Source organism: Lutjanus erythropterus, chromosome 19 (assembly GCF_056507025.1).
Source record: "Lutjanus erythropterus isolate fLutEry1 chromosome 19, fLutEry1.hap2, whole genome shotgun sequence".
Lineage (NCBI taxonomy): Eukaryota > Metazoa > Chordata > Actinopteri > Lutjaniformes > Lutjanidae > Lutjanus > Lutjanus erythropterus.
In genome coordinates this window covers 21935271-21953194 of record NC_139335.1, presented here as the reverse complement: position 1 = coordinate 21953194, position 17924 = coordinate 21935271, and the positions used below count along the sequence as shown (strand labels likewise).

At 39.3% G+C, this 17924-nt stretch overlaps 2 protein-coding genes across 3 annotated transcripts; both read right to left on the bottom strand.

Annotated features, from left to right (window-relative positions):
- On the bottom strand, nt 1-3502 carry bglap (bone gamma-carboxyglutamate (gla) protein). The gene is made up of 4 exons (XM_084744035.1): nt 3219-3502; nt 2468-2521; nt 2046-2130; nt 1-449 (listed from the first exon to the last, which is right to left on the bottom strand). Exons 1-4 carry the CDS (start codon nt 3274-3276, stop codon nt 347-349), a joined length of 300 nt encoding a protein of 99 aa, XP_084600161.1. The 5' UTR covers nt 3277-3502; the 3' UTR covers nt 1-346.
- A 3895-nt stretch (nt 3503-7397) lies between these two features.
- On the bottom strand, nt 7398-11443 carry mgp (matrix Gla protein). Of its 2 annotated transcripts, none has more exons than XM_084743829.1 (5): nt 11325-11443; nt 9052-9131; nt 8903-8932; nt 8262-8352; nt 7398-8010 (listed from the first exon to the last, which is right to left on the bottom strand). In XM_084743829.1, exons 2-5 carry the CDS (start codon nt 9110-9112, stop codon nt 7851-7853), a joined length of 342 nt encoding a protein of 113 aa, XP_084599955.1. In that variant the 5' UTR covers nt 9113-9131; nt 11325-11443; the 3' UTR covers nt 7398-7850. The 2 variants fall into 2 exon arrangements, with proteins under 2 accessions (XP_084599955.1, XP_084599956.1); XM_084743830.1 differs by having other exon boundaries at nt 9052-9128; nt 11325-11414.
- Between the last annotated feature and the right edge of the window lie 6481 nt (nt 11444-17924).

Genomic DNA, 17924 nt, shown 5'->3' with positions numbered 1-17924 from the left:
CAGAGTTTTATTATCTTTATTTAATTTCATTGCATTACTCTACAGGGTAGGAGGAATTATTGAATTGAAGAGACAGGTCTGTGGGTCTGTGCAAGATGGAAAAATAAATACACATGCAGATATTATTCCTTCTGCTCCACTCTCACATCTGCTTACATCTTTACTCCCACGTCTCTCACATTTTAATTTGTATAACATTTCTGTTACATGCTGGCACACATTTGGAAATGTTTTCTTATGTTTTTTGGCTTAACTGCAAAGAAAAAAAAAAAAAGTAGAGCTCAAATTTTATTAATTAGAAAAAAAAGATAGTTGGGATGAGCAATCAGTTGTCGTAGTTTGGTTTCTAGTAGGGGATTGGTCCGTAGTAAGCGGTATAGGCGGCGATGATTCCCTCCGTGTCCATCATGTCCTCACAACCCAGGTTGAGCTCACACACTTCCCTCAGGCTGAGTGGAGATAATCACAGAGGTGTCATTCATGATATTCCACATGGTGCTGCTTTAAATCATTAGATTTTAATCCAATCACTGACTCCAAAGATCTTTGACCTAACAACATTATCAGGACATCAGGGGGCTATGTTAGATATCAAACACATACTGGACTTGATCTGAGTCTGAGTCCTGTCCCCCCTCTATTTAAAGGGATAGTTCACCCCAAAATCAAAACCACATATCTCTCCTGTGGCCTGTAGTGCTATTTATCAATCCATTTTGGAGATATCGGCCACCTGCCTGCTCTCAAATATAATATAACTCAGCATGTGGTGCTCAAAGCTCCAAAAAATCGATTTGAAAAACTCAGCAGCAATGTCTCTTCACAGAAATCATGACCCGGTTACTCAAGATAATCCATAGAACTTGTTGTGAGAAGTTTCATGTAGGAACTACTTTCTTTCTGTGGTAGAATCTACTGTAACTTTCGTTGTCCCAGAAAGACTAGAGTGCTTACATGAAGCTGCTCGCAACAAGGTCTGTGGATTGTCTTGAGTAACTGGGTCAGGATTTCTGGAAACAGACACTGCTGCTGAGTTTTCAAATGTAGTTTCTGGTCTTCTGAGCGCCACAAGCCGAGTGCCATCTAGATTCATTATATAAGCGGGAAGGCAGACATTTCTCCAAAACTCTGCAACTCACACCAAAACAATCTAGATGGATAAAAAGCACCACAGGTAAGAGGAAAAATATGGATTTTTGATTTTTGGGTGAACTGTCCCTTTTGCAGCCATCTGTCATTTTGTGTTTGTGTTGCTCATTATTTTGTGTTTTTTTCTTCTTTTTGAGGATGGAGGTCTGGTCTGCCTGTTTTTCATTAGGCCAGGGAAGAAGCTGAAAGGCTGTCCTAGACTTCCTACATCCTTTTGTTCTTTTCTGCCAGGCTTCCATACTCATATAGCTTTGGTTAAATTTTGTTACTATTTATAAATAAAATGTTGTAAAAACGTAAAAATAAAATGTTGCTGGTCACAAGGTTGAGCCAATGTTTCCTTTGTCGTGGCTGTAACAGTTTTACAAAACACTTCATAGTTCAACAAGCAATATTTTAACTTTTAAATCTGAAATAATTGACAGATTACATTCTAATCTAACAATCTATGACTCTTAAAATGTATCTATAAATATATAAATCCTCCATCTGCCAGTCTGCCATCCACATGTCCCCAGACATAAGACCTGTTGTTATTTTTATGTTTTCATTGGGTCTATTTTCTTTTGTTTATATTCTATACATATATATCTTTATCTCTATATATCTATCTCTATCTACCTATAAATATATATGTATGTATACATACACACATATGTTATTTAAAATTGTTAATCAAAGTCTGCATTTTATTTCATATATGGCCTTGAAGTGAAACACACTGTGTATGTTGTGTGTACGCATGTTATGAGTACTCAGTGTCGACATGGTGCAAATATTTTGTTAATACTTGTCTAATATCTTTGTAATACATTTCTCTTGTGCTGTTCTTTAACATAACTATCTTTGAGAGGTTCTGTTATAGGTGATGTAAAAGCAGAGGAGGAGTGAAATACCTCTCCAGCTGTGTCAGGGACAACTGTCCAGCAGCTCTCTTCTGTCTCACCACTGTGGAGGCTTGATCCCTCTCCACAAACAAACCTGCACATCACACACATTCAACACGACCTCATCATGTTGTATAAACACATATGATATATATCAGTCAATCACAATCAAATGCATACAGAGGATTCAATGTATAAATACCAAATCAGAAAAAAACTGGAGAACTTGTTTTTTGTTGCAACAGAACAGTCCAGATGTTGCAGATAAAAAATATGGATCAATATAGAAGTTATGCAGTTTGTGGAAGAGCTGTTATTAAATAGTTATACATTTAACAAATTCAACTAGTATTAAACAAAATTTCAAAAGTCAAACTGATTCAGATATGTTTGATGTAACATTGATGATACAGTCAGAAACATGATCTTACCCTCCTGAGCAGGGTTGTCACTGGCAACAGGCTGCTGGGAGCCGGTGGAGGCATCTGTCAAACATGCGAGGAAAAATATGAATAATAATGTTTTTGTTTTGTTTTGTTTTGTTTTTAATTTTCAACACAGGAAGTGTCACTTTTTAAAGTGAAACTCACTGTCTTCATGGAGTCATAGAAGTGCCATAAAAAAGAATAAATCTCTTAAAGAATATGAAAATAAATGTGGAGATGGAAATATAAAGAGGAATAAATAAAAGAATAAATAACAGCTAAATGACAGCTTGGCCCACACTGGGAGCATAAACAAAAGCTGGAAAAAAGAATAAGGAAAAATAGGGGGATAAAATGTATAAATGGCATGAAATTTCAAATATAAAATTAAAAATATATATAATTACAGAAATTAATGAACAAATAAATGTGAAAATTAATTAGAATACTTAGAATTGTTATTCTGTATTTGCTACTCTTGTCTGTATCTTTCCACATTTTTTTTATTTACTTATTTATTCTTTTATTGATTCCTCAATATATTTACACATTTATTTTCTTATCCTTTTCCCCAGATACATTCTTTTTTATGGCACTCCTAGGACATCATATGTCACTGACAGGAAAAATAGATTAGCTTGCCAGATTTTGATTTAGATTGCAGAGTAAAATATACTTGAAATCACAAAATAATAAACTGTTTATTAGTAGTTTTAATAAAGAGTTTTTCTATCATATATTGCTGTGTGGCTCCTACCAGAAGTCAGACAGATGACTGCCAGGGAGCAGAGAACCAGGATGGCCAAAGTCTTCATCTTTCAGCTTCGTTCTTCACCGTCTGAAGTATCAGGAAACAAACAGGAGCGAGATGTCAACAGCTCTGCCTCACTTCTCTTACACATATATACATAAACACACTCTCGCTTTATAGATGTGGCCCTCACCATAACTTGGGTATGTGATTGGTTAAGGAATCATGTATCACACACACCCACACAGATGCAGAGATACACACCTCCAGAAAAATCTTATATTCAAAATTTAAGTTATATGTAGTGATAGGGTTTGCATATGAATATTTTCACACACACACACACATTTTATTCAATTTAAAGCACAGGTGATGAGAAAACAAATGTGACCATGAGTCAGCCACAAATATAAGCTGTGCTTCAATGAAAAATATTGTACAGCTTGGTCAGGCCATTTAGATTGTTACTTGCATGTGCATCTCAGTTTTTAATTCTACAAGTTGAGGTTTTTGTGTAAAGATAAAGGAAAGTAAAAATAAAAGCATTTAAACATTTTAAAAATAAATACAGTGATGGTGTTCAGCTTCAGATTTAAGTCAACAGGCCTCGTGCTATCAGATGCAGAGGTAATAAAAAAGTTTATAGTGGAATATTAGGAATGTAATGCCAGCTGGCAGCCTGGAGAGGTCAGAGTTTTACAGAGCGGGACGATGTGGGACACTAAGTACATGTGGCAGCAGAGCAAACCATGTAATGCAAACTGAGATGGAGAAAACCACCATCCCACATTATGTGACATGATTTTAATCTGAGGGCTCTCTCCTTTATTGCAAACCACAGTGATTTCCTACATAAAGGAAGTAACATTTATAAAGAAAGCCAGTGTGTCTGAAGATTTGTGGAAGGGTAATTTGAAATGTGGGAAGATATTTTTACCAAAACAAGTGGGTGGTTTGCCCATAAAGTGGCAGAAAGCTACATACAGTTGAGAGGAACACGTCATTTCAGTTTAATTAAAACACAAATCACACTAGAAGGGTTATTTTGTAATCTTAAAACATCTAATTATTTTGTATTTTATTGGTTTATTATGAAGGAGCCAGTGCTGGTAAATTGGTGCTAATTTAAAGCATCTGATGAGCTCTAGCTACTATTTACAGCATATTGTTACATTTCCAAAACCCATCCCTTAAACTTCTTAATTTTATGACAGAAAAATGTCTGCTGCTCTTCTTGTTGCTTTTTTGACCTGATATTTAGATCCTGGACTGGTCCTGACAGTATTATGTGGGGTGTAATTTCACCGTCTGGGTCAGTGCTGGTGCCTTGTCTCATTTCAGGGACCGACTTCAAGGATTCAACCTCAGGACGACTTTAATTGTGGACATTGGCGGCCTTGTGGTTGAATAGAAAAAACAAGCGTCCGACATGACTGTGCCATGCTGACTGTGTGCTGACCTGTCTTTGTTTGTTTGTATGACTGTCTGCAGCAGCGTGGAGGATACTGATACACAGATGTGTGGTACATCGCTCAGATTCCTCTGGAGATTACAAGAAACCAGATCTTGTCTGCATATTGAAATCAGTGGTGCGTGTGTGCTTCCAGTAATATGTGTCCTTGTTTAACCCCTCAACAGCCCGGGGGGTAAAATAACTGAATACATTTACTCCAGCAACATACTGAAGTGGAAAGTTGAGGTACCTTCATGCTACTTTAAGGGGCGCATTTTGCACTTTTTACTACAATTATTTGATAAGTATAGTCACTAGTAGCTTTGCATAGTAAGATTTTACATTTAAAGGTTCAGTGTGTAAGATTTAGGGGGATCTATTGGCAGAATATGGCAGAAATGTAATATAATATTAATTAGAGTATTATTCTCAAATAGACAGAGGATGACAGAGGATGTGGATCCTCTGTCATGGAGGCCACTATGTTGCATCACCATGTTTAGAACAGAACAAGAATAAGAACTGTTGTTTTTGTGACCTTAGAACGAGCACTTTATATCTACAGAGGACTTAAAGGACCAGTGTGTAATAATTACAGGAATTTATGTACATAAATGAGATATATTATATATAAGTATGTTATTTATTACTATCAATCAACGTAAACTCATAATCTATATGTTCCCGTTACTTTAGAAATAGCCATTTATAGTTACATACTGTTGGGTCGACTTACGGAGATCATCATCCTGCGCCGTCTACGGCAGCGCAGAGCGGACAAACTGCACTAACAGTGAGTCTTGGGAAGCCCATGGCAACCTTACGTAGACGCCGCAGCGTAAACATGGAAGTAGACGGGGAGGATAGACGCGGGTGATCGCTGGCAGACCATTTAGCGTTGTGAACCTTGACTGGCACAGTTTTGACAAATGGAGGATCATACATACACTGTACCAGAACAAAAAGCAGCGGACAGTGAATCCCCGTCATCCAAGAAGCGGAGACGTGAAGAAAGTAAACGCAAGCATGACAGGAAACGACAAAAACACGAATCAACATCTGCATAGCGTTTACATGATGGAAATCGCTGATGGAGGACAAACATTTTCACAGTGACGCCGAGGTTGCCTGTTTTCTGCTGGACAGGCAATTCATCCTACACACATAATTGTAGTTTGTTGTGAGATAGCTTTCGCTCGCCATTTTGTCCGCTGACGGCCACCGTACTCTTGGTGAGAGAGGGGCGGTGTCGGGGTAAATCCTCTTAGTTGCAATCTAAGGTTTGAACGCTAGATGCCACTGGAAATCACACACTTCTCCTTTAAGTCACTATTTCGCTGCATCACCATGTTTCTACAGTAGCCAAGAATGGACAAACCGAACACTGGCTCTAGCTACGGCCTTTCACGTTTTTCACAAGTTTTGCAGCCACTGTCGGTGCTCTTCTTGGAAGGCATGGTGAGGTGAGCTGGTTGCAATCTGCAAGCTCACCTCTAGATGCCGCTAAATCTTACACACTGGTCCTTTAAAACATGTATAGCCTTATAAAATAAAACACAGTTTGAAAGATTAAACCAGCTGTTTAACATTTTTGGCTTTTGAGTGTGTCGTTTGAAGCCCCTCATCGTGTTTCAGACGTCTGAGTTGTCAGCAATTCCGTTCAACATTTCCTCACTAAACCTCTCAGATGGTTTCATTTAAATAACTGTCTGAGCCTCAAAGAAGTAAAAGTCTAATTAAAACAATATAAAATTAAAGACAGATTTGTACAGTTGAATGTTTTCCCAACCCCGTCAATCATCTCTAAGTCTAGCTCTAACTCTAACCTCAGATTTATCTTGTGACCCTCTTAACTTAAACCAATCTTAGCTTATTTTATTTCTTGTGTCAAGTGTGCTTTAGATTGCTGTCATTGTCATTGTTATTCTGTCAGTTTCTTCTTGCTTGCTTTTATTGTTTTTATCAGTTGTTTTTCAGGATTTAGCCTGTGTACTCTGTACAGAACTTTGGATTGCCTTTATGTTTTATATGTGCTGTATAAATAAATTTGCCTTGCCTTGCTTTTGGCCTGTTCCCTGGCTTGGGAACCTCTGAACTTAACTAAGTTATGGCAGTGGTAGAAGAAGTATTCTGATCCTTTACTTACAGTAAGAAAAATACTGAACTGTGAATATACAAGTAAAAATCCTAAAAAGCAAAAGCATTGAAAACATTAGTGAAGGTCCACTGTGTGAGATGTGGGGGGATCTATTGATAGAAAGTGGCAGAAGTGGAATATAATATTCATAAGTATGTTTTCATTGTTGTGCAATCACCTGAAAATAAGATCTGCTATAAAATAATCACGTTTTGCATCATTAACAGTGAGAAATTAGTCAACTTTTCATAAGAAAAACTTCCCTTTCAGCTTTGTAACATTTAATTTTCCAGCTAATCCAACTGATGGTGTATAAAGCAGATAAGACTAAAATGCTTAACAATCTAATAATGTAAAACAATAATGCAATAATAATAATAATAATAATAATGCTAATGCAAAAAAACTGAAATCCTTTCTTAATAATTTCCCCTAACTGCTCTCACGAGCCTTTATGTCTGTTTATGATCTGAACTTTCATACCAACACTATCTTTCTTTAGCCTTTAAAACACATGTAGCTGTGAATTTGGCACTGGCACTGAATACCTCATCTCCTCACACACCCATGTGGCAAACAAATGGAATAAACAAGATTAAGACCAAACCCCAAAAAAGGGAGTTTATTTTTCAAATCAAAGCAATGGAAATAATCACTGACAGCAGTGCTTGGAGGCCTGGATAAACAGCTGGATAATGTAAGAAAAGGATAGTGGATAGTGAGCAAAACACTTCATTCAAGCACATCAAATGAAGCTCATAAATGCTGTTAAGGTGTGATAATAGTGGATAAAAAGTTATCCTGAGATTACACAAGAGGTGGGCCATGAATTTACACGTGTCTAATGATAGGTTGCTGTAACATCTGAGCCACACTGGATGCCTCTGTGTTTATAAAAATGTGGTTTTTCTTGTGTTTCACATCCAAAAGAGGCCACAAAAACAATCACATAAATTATATAAAAGTCGTGATATGTGGAATGAAGGAACGTGCATTCATTTCCAGACGATAATGATGATTGTGCATTTGACAGACAGATACTTTGAGTTTAGTATCGACGAGCCCTAGCTGGTCTCTGCTGGGGTGGATTCTGGGAGCCAAAGTATCTTTGGTAGGCCTGCTGAAAGCCGTGGCGATAGGCATAGAAGCGGCAGGGAGAGTAGTCCTCGCAGGTCTCTGCACGCCTCTCCGCGGGAGACTTTATCGTCCTGGACAAGAGAAGAGGGAGGAGGGGAGGCAGACAGATAGTTAGAGGGCAGAATGGTGAGAACAAGGGAAGGGATTGTAATCACAAGCAGATACACAACAGCCAGTGGCTTTTCTCTCGGTTTTGTTGCACTTCTTAAGTTTTTGCATTCGAGCATTGTGTGTTGCCTGTTCCTGTGGTTCACGTGGTCTTACATATGTTCAAGATGAAGGAATGTGCTCAGTGTGCATGTCTGCGGTCATGTCTCCTTACCTCATGAGGTGGCCCCCTCTGGGTGGGCTGTATACGGTGCCCCTCCGTGGTGTGATGAATGAGTTGGCTTGGTTTGGAGGCACAAACAAATCTGCAACCACAAAACTTTACTAGACAAAAATCCTCATTGTAGTCAGCTTAGACATGCGTATCAGTCAGCTGATCAGGTGACAGACTGGGTGGGGGTCCGTTAGTGAAGGGACAAATGAGGATTAAAGCTACTACAAGGAGCTTTCATATTTTGTTGATTTTGGGGGCCCATGTGGAAAAAATCAGCAGCATTTCCACAAAATATAATGCAAAAAATAAAAATGATCAAAATAAAAATCTCCTCCTGCTTCTTTTTAACTAGTTAATGTACTACTCACTGACACTTAGCCTGGGAAAATGTAAACACAGGTTTGTTTTATCTGATTTCATGGAGAATCCGACCTGATGACAGTCACTGAGGATATATAGAAACAGGGGATCTTCTCGTTGATGGTCTCATTTGCTTACGTAGGTCATGCAGAGGTATCAGCATTAAACTGAGATTGTTTAAGAACTCCTTGTAGTAGCTTTAAGTACATGACTGAAGCTGTGTCATATTTGTTAGAAGTGCATGCATGTTTTTCCATGAACGAGAGACAACATTTAATCACCTTCAATGGATTCTGTGCTTTCATGAGATTCTATGGGAAAAACATGGAGTCTGGTTAATCATAAATGATGGATCACTGTGTAAAATAAATATTATGTGTTATAAATGGATAATGACGGAAACATTGAGGATGGCGGGGAAGATCTGTACCATAGCAGATGCAGAGAGAGACGGCAGCACAGAGTGCCAGCAACTGCAGAAGGGTCCTCATCCTGGGGCTGTTTTATCTGCTGGGAAACAGGAGAAAGGTGTTTCAGTGAGTCATGTCAGCACCGAAATAAGAGTTAGATCGGAAAAGAAAGAGAAAAGTGAAGGAGGGACATTGGCTCAGACTTTGAAACGGCGAGTAAACAGAAAAGAAAAACAAGCAAGGATAGAAAGTGGCAGACTTTCTAAATCTGTTTCCTGCGGTTTGGTGCATAAGAAGGCTGGAAGCAGACATGCAAACTATAAGCTGTCTTATACATATACATCTGTACATACTGGCACAATACTGCAGCAGTTCTGGAACCAACACAAACCTAAGTTATATATATACATATAAGACCAGACTGAAGGTATTCGCTGGCAAAAACAAGTGTCCAAAGGTCCTTTGAGTGCACTGGACTCGAGCAGCCACCAGAGAATAGCTGTGGCTGAGAAGAGCTGCCAACTAATAGAGTCCAAAAGATAAGTGGTAATAATAAAGAGGCAAGTGTTCTATGTGGTTCTGCACATATACATATATTAGTACAAAAAAAAAAAAAAAAAAAAAAAAAAAAAAAATATATATATATATATATATATGTATATACAATCGGCCCAGACTGCATTGTCAAGAACTTCTTGATTACATTTTTGATTACATTATTAAAATATGCCAATTTTACAATTTTAAAACATTTTATCATGACAAACAGTACTTCATTAACCCATATACTGTAAAATAGATTAAGAAAACTCTTAATTTCAAGGCAGCTGTCTTCGCTATTTTTTTTTTTTAAGTTCTGAATCAAACTTAAACTCTCAAGATTTGAGACAACCTTAAAAAAAGTTTTTATTTTATTTTAAAATTTAACTTTGTTGTCCTATAATCTTTTGTTTAAGTTGTTTGCTTTTGTCCTTTAGATTAACTTAAATCAGTGACTTTCTGAAGATTCACGTTTATCTAAAGAGGAAATGTAAATTATCTCAACAAAAGATTATAAGGGTGACAAGACTTAAGAGTTTGAGTCTGACTTTAAAAAAAAAGTTACACAGTTAAGAGTTTCCTCAGCTCTCCTTTTTTTTTTTTTTTTACAGCATAAAGGTGAGTCTTAGACGAGTGCTTGACAAAAAAGTGAAAAATTGCTTGTGTTTTAGTGTAAAGTGCAACATTTTCAACGTTTGATTCTATGGTAATCTAAAAGTATTTAGATTAGATTACATTTTTGTTATCCTATTGATTATGTTACAAAAATACAAAAAATGGCATTAATTAGTATTCAGTAACTGACTACATTTCGAAGTAATCTGACCCAACCCTGCATATTGCACATGTATCCATATACACATTACGCATACACTCAAATGTTACGGTAAGGACACCTGTGCCGCACCTGTACAAACAGCGATGCCAGATGTCTGCATAAAACCCTGACGTACAAGCATGAACACACATTGTATTGGCATGCCTGCACTGCAAAAAAGCTTTCATCCACATCTACTGTTTGTGGGATTTGGACATTTGAGCAGTCCTCGTTTTCACCGTCAATAGCAGCTTTCATTACAGAAACACGTACACACACAACTGACTGGTACATGCTCACACACACACACACACACACACACACAGTGCTCGTAACATAAGCCCCTCAGGCATATCTTGGCTTCAGTCAGACCCAGACTTGGCCACAGAAACAGCAAGCCTCAGGCCCAGAGTTCAAACAGTAACTCCCAAAGACTGGCAAGGACATCTCGACAAGTGTGTGCAGATGTGAGTGTGTGTGTGTGTGTGTGTATGTGTGTGTGTGTGTGTGTGTGTGTGTGTGTGTGTGTGTGTGTGTGTGTGTGTCTGTGTGTCTGTGTGTGTGTGTGTGAGCTGCTGACAACAGTGTCTATAGAGTTTTATGCCTGTCTGAATCTTGGGAGGGGTTGTGGTGGGCTCCCTGCAGGCTGAATGTGCCCACCTCATTGGAAAAAGCCACAGGCACGATGTCAGACACACACAGAGCCAACATGGGGTCGCAAATTAATTACTCTTTACATTAGCACATTAGTAGTGTAGACCTCCTGTACTATGAGGATTGCAAGTTGCAGCATTATGTTAAAAAATTACAAAAGATGCGTCAACTAATCCATAAAATTTGCAGCATTTCCTAAATTTGCCTTCTTTAAAAGATGTAAACTACTTCTTCTTTTCACCTATCATTAGTTTAAGAGATTATTTGCTTTAATGTTCTTACCGTGAAAGATAATTATGAAGTGAGAAGCCTGGAAATATCTCTCTGTGTGTATTTTCTCCCGAGGAATATTTCCTAATTCCTGACAGCAAGGCTTATATACTCACCTCTCTTCCCCCCACCCCTTCATTTCTACCCACCGACTCCCTCCCCCCACCTCCCACCTCCCCTCAGCCCTCGCCCTCTTCTCCTCCCTTCTCATAGCATATCAGCCCTCTTTTCCACCATTTAATCAGACCGGGGTATTAGCTCACTCTCTCCCCGACTCCCACGCCTTCGCCGAGGAGCACAGTGGGTGACAGAGAGGGCCAGGAGAAAAACAAGCAGGGGGTAAACAGAGAGACAGAAAGGAGGAGGGGTGAGGGGGTGAGGTGAGGCTGGCACGCTGAAACTACTTTATAGCAGGTACATGATAATATTTGCTACTGTTTGCTTGGCAGCTTGATATGAGAAGACCATCAACCAAACAGGCACAACATGGACGGACTGACTCCCATATGTCTCCGAACAACATGTGCATTGATACTTGGGTTGTTGTTTCAAAGAGCCGACTACACTGACCATTATAGAAATGGGGAACTACCCCTTTAATTATCATGAATGGAAGCTGTGATCTCATTTGGGCCATGAGCTCTGTGTTTCTGAGTACAAAACAAGATGTTAGTCCACTGTCTTACAGCTGGTATTCTAGAAACAGAACACAGGACACTTTACTTTCTTACATTTATTAACCCTTTAATGGTCAAACCCAGAAAAACAGCATTTCTTTTCCCTTTGGGCTCTTTTAAACTGACCACACAGTTTTTTAATTACAAAACTCTTGAAATGTCCATTTAAGGTACATTAACAGTAGATCAGTAGTACATGTACAGAACGATCTGCACGCTTTTCTTTCTCTGTGAAAGTTAAATAAGGGATGTTTTCAATTTCACAGCTATTTTTATGACAAGAGTAATGTGTAAAACTAGAAATATATAACATTTTACATAAAACATGACTCATGACTTCATTTGAGAAGTGAGAGGAACAAGGTGCAGTATGCAAAACATGCAGGTTGAAAGTCACAGATGGAGACATAAAACTTCCAACTTGGTTCAACATTTGAAGTTGCACAAAGACTCGCAAGTTGAACCTAATATTCACATAGTTAGCAAGCTAATGCTAACATTAGCTTAACAGTTAATAACTTTATACTTCAATGAGGCTGGAAGCTCACTGTTATATTATGACTAAAAAACTAAGCTCTAGACTTGGACTTGGCTTGGGTTTTGTCAGTCTCGAATTTGGACTTGAGTGCAAAGACCTGAGAAAAATGACTTGGTCTCACATCTAATTATTACTATCACCCTGTATTCACCTTAAGATTAACAGCTAGAAGGCTGTCCACCATGTCCACCATGTTGCACCACCATGTTTTCTACAATAGCCCAGAACGGACAAACACTGGCTCAATACACAGTCCTTTCTGGCTGTTTTGCTTCCACAGTAGGTTCCCCTACATACTTGGCAGATGAGTCAGTTGCTTCTGTAAGATGCCACTAAATTTTTATGCACTGAAAAATAACTTTTTTGGGCCAAACATACTCAATCTGAGTGCTTTAAACGGATCAGTCAGGTTGAGTTAATCACACCAAATCTTTCAACAAGATATTACAGCTCAAAATGTGTTTGACCAACTTGAAATGACTGCTAAAGGGTTAAGAAGACATATATTTGTGAACACTTCTGAGGTGCAAGTTGTTTTGTATCAAAACAGAGTAAAGTGCTAGCGCACTTGGCAAGTCTTTAGTACACCTACGTTAAAGTTAATGCAGTAGTTCCACAGACAGAACAACATCCCCATGGTGTTCATCTGAGAGTTATGTAACACCACATCACATTTACCTCAGCCAGAGCGCTCTGTGAATAGCTGTGTGAAAGCAGACCCTCACCAACGGTAAACACACCAGAATAGGAGACTAGACATGCCAGGAAACAGCAGGACTCAGACAGACAGATAAACATTATGACACACGTAAAGATGGAGATAAACCCCGCTGACAGATAAAAGCAGTATGAAGGATTCAGAGAGATGGAGTCAGATGTTTTGAGTGAGACAGAAAGCATATGTTGTTGAGGTCTTGGATGTTTTTGGCACTGCGACTGGGACATATTCAGTGATGTGGTCATATTAGGCTGTTAACTCTGTAACCACTGAGCGGTGGTTTGGTTCTCTAACGCAGATATTTAATGTCTGATTTCCACAGGCAGATACCAACACAAAGGAGGGAATGAAAGAGGAATAAGAGACTGTTTTCTTCTAGATTTTACAGATGTTTACACTGGTGGCGGGGATTTGTGACTTCAGTTCGGATCTAAACTTAGAGACAAGCAGGAGCGTGAATGAGAAAAGATGGAGAGGGTGATTGCATGGAAAAAATTGTCAAATGGTCGACTTTTTCATCCTTCTCCTCCCAGTGTTCTCTCTTATTTATGCCCTCTCTGCCCATCTCTAAAGTCATATTTCTTCTGCTATTCCCACATGCTTCCACCTCTCTTTACTTCCACGCTACTACAGTACTTTTCCCTTTTCTCACTACCTCTTATGCAGTTAATGTCTTGTTCTGGCCAGCCACCACGTCAGCCTCCCGTGTCTGCGTAGCCTAGCAAAATATCTGGTTCTTAAGAAATGTTATGAATGCACGTAAGAGGGCCAGGACCATGTTTTTGTAAGCAGTGAAGTGTGCCAGAATCCCAGATAAATGATAAATGAAAAAGCGAAAAACAGGATGTGATACACCCGGCGGAGCTGAGCATGCAGGTTGTGACTAACAGAGTCCACCTGCAGTCAATCTGAGCTTGAACTCAAGAGAAAGGTTAGTACAGGAGCAGGAAGCAAGAATAGGCCAATTCAGGTGAGGCAGGTAGAAGTACTGTTCATATGTGAACCAATGTCAGTACCAGTACTGGTCCAACATGCTACTAAATACCATGTTGGTTAGAAATTTTGGATGCTAACGCTAGTAAAAAAGCTAAGTCAGTGTCAACCAAGATAGCTGAAAAAGTCTTGTAATCTCCACCAATAACTTATCTGATTAATTATCTGGAGACGTCGATACCGTTGTCGATGCCCAAAACACTTCTGAAACGCTGCTGGTGGGACCTGCAGCCGTGCGAAGGACCAATCAAAACTGTGTCACGGACACGATATGCCCAATGGGCAACTTGAGTCTCTTGGGTCTCGTTGCTATCTCTCTTTCTCTCTAGACTTTTATTCTACATTTATTTTCTCTCTTAGATGCGCTCTCAGGTACTGAAATATATCATTGATTTATTTAACGTGAAACTGTATTCTGTAGTTTGGTACCTAACCCTACAATATGACCTTGGAGGGACAAAATTACTGGACCTGCATCCTGTTCTCATGCCAGCTCGTCACGTATGGGCGATTTGTTGCTGCCCCTCGGTGTCTGATACCTTGGGCAAATGCATCAGATGCAGCCAGAAAGCCTCTTTAACATGTGATTAACACGGTGGAACATTCCCAGTTTGGTAAGCTATGTTTAGGCACAAAAGTACTTGGGTAGGTTTAGGATAAGATCATGTTTCGGGTTACAATAACAACATTATGTTACATATGTCGTGTGACCTCACATCACAATGAAACATCGATGAAAGTTACGTGACGAAAATCACTTGAAACATGTTACTTGTTTTTCACGATGGACACGACCCTGGGTGAAAGTCCTGTGTTTGCTTCCCATCCATGCACCCCACCTCCTCCAGACTCAGACTTTGTCCCTCTTTATACTATGGTCCGTACCATATAGCCACAGATAGGTTCATGTTATAGTCTGATCCCAGCCTGGTCTCATTCACGTCTACTGGACTCTATTGAGATGGAATATTGTGATAACAAGAGATGTGCCTGTGGAGGAAGCACAAGATGTGGTTGGGAGAGAGGGAGGAGTGGGAGGAAAGATTGAGCATTTGGCAGAAGAAAACAGAGAAAGTTAACACAGCGGTGAAAAAAGTGAAGGGAAGTGCACAAATTTCATAATGATGGCATGGCCACAAGTGTATAAATTATCTCATTAATGTCTGTACAAACACATTAACCTAACCTGTCTGGGCTTGTATTTCCCTCAGTGGTCGAGCAGGTGTACCTCAGGCTGTTCTGTGGCTCTGTCAGTCAGCGTGGACAGAACACAGACAAACACTCATCCAACAACAACTCCCAAAAACAGTTTAGACTTTAAATGGTGAGCCCAGACATTTTTGCTGCTATTTTTATGTCTTATTTTCTTAATGGTTATTGCTGTGATTAACATTCTATTTTAAAACACATTAAGGAGTGAGTGGCTCAGATCGAAAACATCATGTGATGTAAGCCGCTGTGGGACGGAGGGAGATCCGGCCAGACTGGATGAAGGACAGACATTACTCAGGACTGTCCTCCCTCTCTCAGTCCCTGATGGTCATGCTGTCCTGTGGCTGTGAATTCTGCCATATGAGCGTCAGCCAAAACTTCATGTGGATATATGAGTGTTTCATAACTCTGGAAACCTGCAGGACACATGCATCTTCAAGTCTGTTTTTTGTTGTTGATGGTTTCTAAATGTAAATCTGTGTATCTTCACATGTACAGACACAGATTTTCTTTTTGGGAAGTCAGTTAAAAAGAAAGGCAGTGGAGGATTTTTTTCTCATCAGCTCTTATTTCCCTCTGGTTCCTCTCCCTGGCCTCATCACCTAAAAACAAAATCCAGGCCACGCATACTGTGTAGGCGTGTGGTGAACAAGGATCATTTACCACTTTAGACTCAACCTCACCTCTCATCACCTCTCCACCAGCACCACCTCCATCCACCACATACTCTGGAATATGGGGGATGTATCAGTCTCTAATAACATAATTTCACTTGTTATTAACTTGAACTTTGTTAAGGCAGTTGGCTTATGTGAGAAACATGAAGTGGAAAAGTGGAAAAAGGAAAGACATAAACAGAAGACAACAAAACTAACCTGTTAAACCCAGAGTGACTGTAGATTTGCATAGTCTTGCACTGTGGTTATTTGATTTAATTCAAGCTGCATAGATTTTAAGCAATAGTTCGAAATTTTGGGAAATGCTTTTGTGCTTTCTTTTTGTCTTGCATAATCAGAAATATCTCCACAGCCCTGTGTCAGCGCTGGAGAATGGTCTGGCTCCACAAATTATTATTCTGCTGCAGGGAAATAACAGACCAGCTTATTTGTATTTCTTTTTTTGTGGGGTTTTTGCCTTTGTTGAGACAGAACAGTCAGAGACCGACAAGAAAGGTGGGAGAAAGAGAGCAGGGACAACGTGTAGCAAAGGGCCACGGACTCAAAATTTATCCCTGGTCATAATGAGATAAGGATTTATTCCATGAGATGCACGCTCCACCAAGTGAGCTACCAGGGTGCCACATTTGTATTTTTTTGAAGCAATCACACAAAGCCTAGGATTCAGAAATGGGGCCCCTGCAAAATAGTGCAGTGGAAACTTGTTTTAGTGGAACATTTGCACATGGGGAGTCGAGCCCTGACATTAAAATGGCTAAAGCCCCACAAAATAAAATGTAACAGCTGCTAGTACGTTAACATTTGTAATGATAACAACCAGATTATGACAGGAGAATGCAGCCTCAAATAGGCAGCCAATGGCTGGTTTATACCCAAAGTCTGCATCTGGTGAGTCAAACTGTACAAAAATTGTGAGGAGGGAGGGAAGCTGAACGTCATGTTGCAAGCATGTGAGAAACTACACTGAAACTGCAAACAACTGTAGTAATAACCAAAGCCTTCACACTGAGATCTGAGGCTGCTGGAGTACAAACACAGGTTAACGTTACAGTATAGCAGCAGCAGCAGTAACATCAGCAACATCATCTTTAAGCAAAGCTCAGAACAGATGATATAATTGGTTATTAACAGGGGGTTGTTTACAGACAACACATTTAATGCTATGATGATTAATATGAATTGTGTCAGAACTGAATCTTCAGTTTTCTATCCTCCCAAAAGGCCATAACAGGTTTTTTTCAAAGTACCTGTGAATCAATCTGATGAATTTCCTATACTCCAAAGCACATGCAATGCTAACCAGTGCACATTTGTGATGCTAGCCAATAGTGGTGATAAAGAGCAGCTTTTACTCCAGCAATCATTTTAGGTAATGTAATTCCTGGTGATGCATGACTGAGTAGAAATTTATTATGGATTGCTAATTCCTCTGGCTGAACCAAGCGGATTTAAGATCTCGAACCATAAATTACTCATAATATTTATACACTCCCATCCTTCTCTCCAAACTCTGCAAAGCTTATGTTTCACTCGTTGCTCCAGATGTAATTATGTTTAAATAACTCCTCACATTCGCAACGACAAATCTTCAAACTATCAAACTGATGGGCGGTGGGGATAAGAGAGACAGCTGGCTGAACGCTGCTGAAAACAAACATTGCGTTGTGTCTCACCTCTTTCCCTCCATCTCCTTTAATCTCTGGCTGCTGCATCCAACCTGTGATTACACAGAGATCACATAAGTACATATAACTCCAATTAGGAAATAGTTTGCCTCGGTGCAAGAGAATGACATCA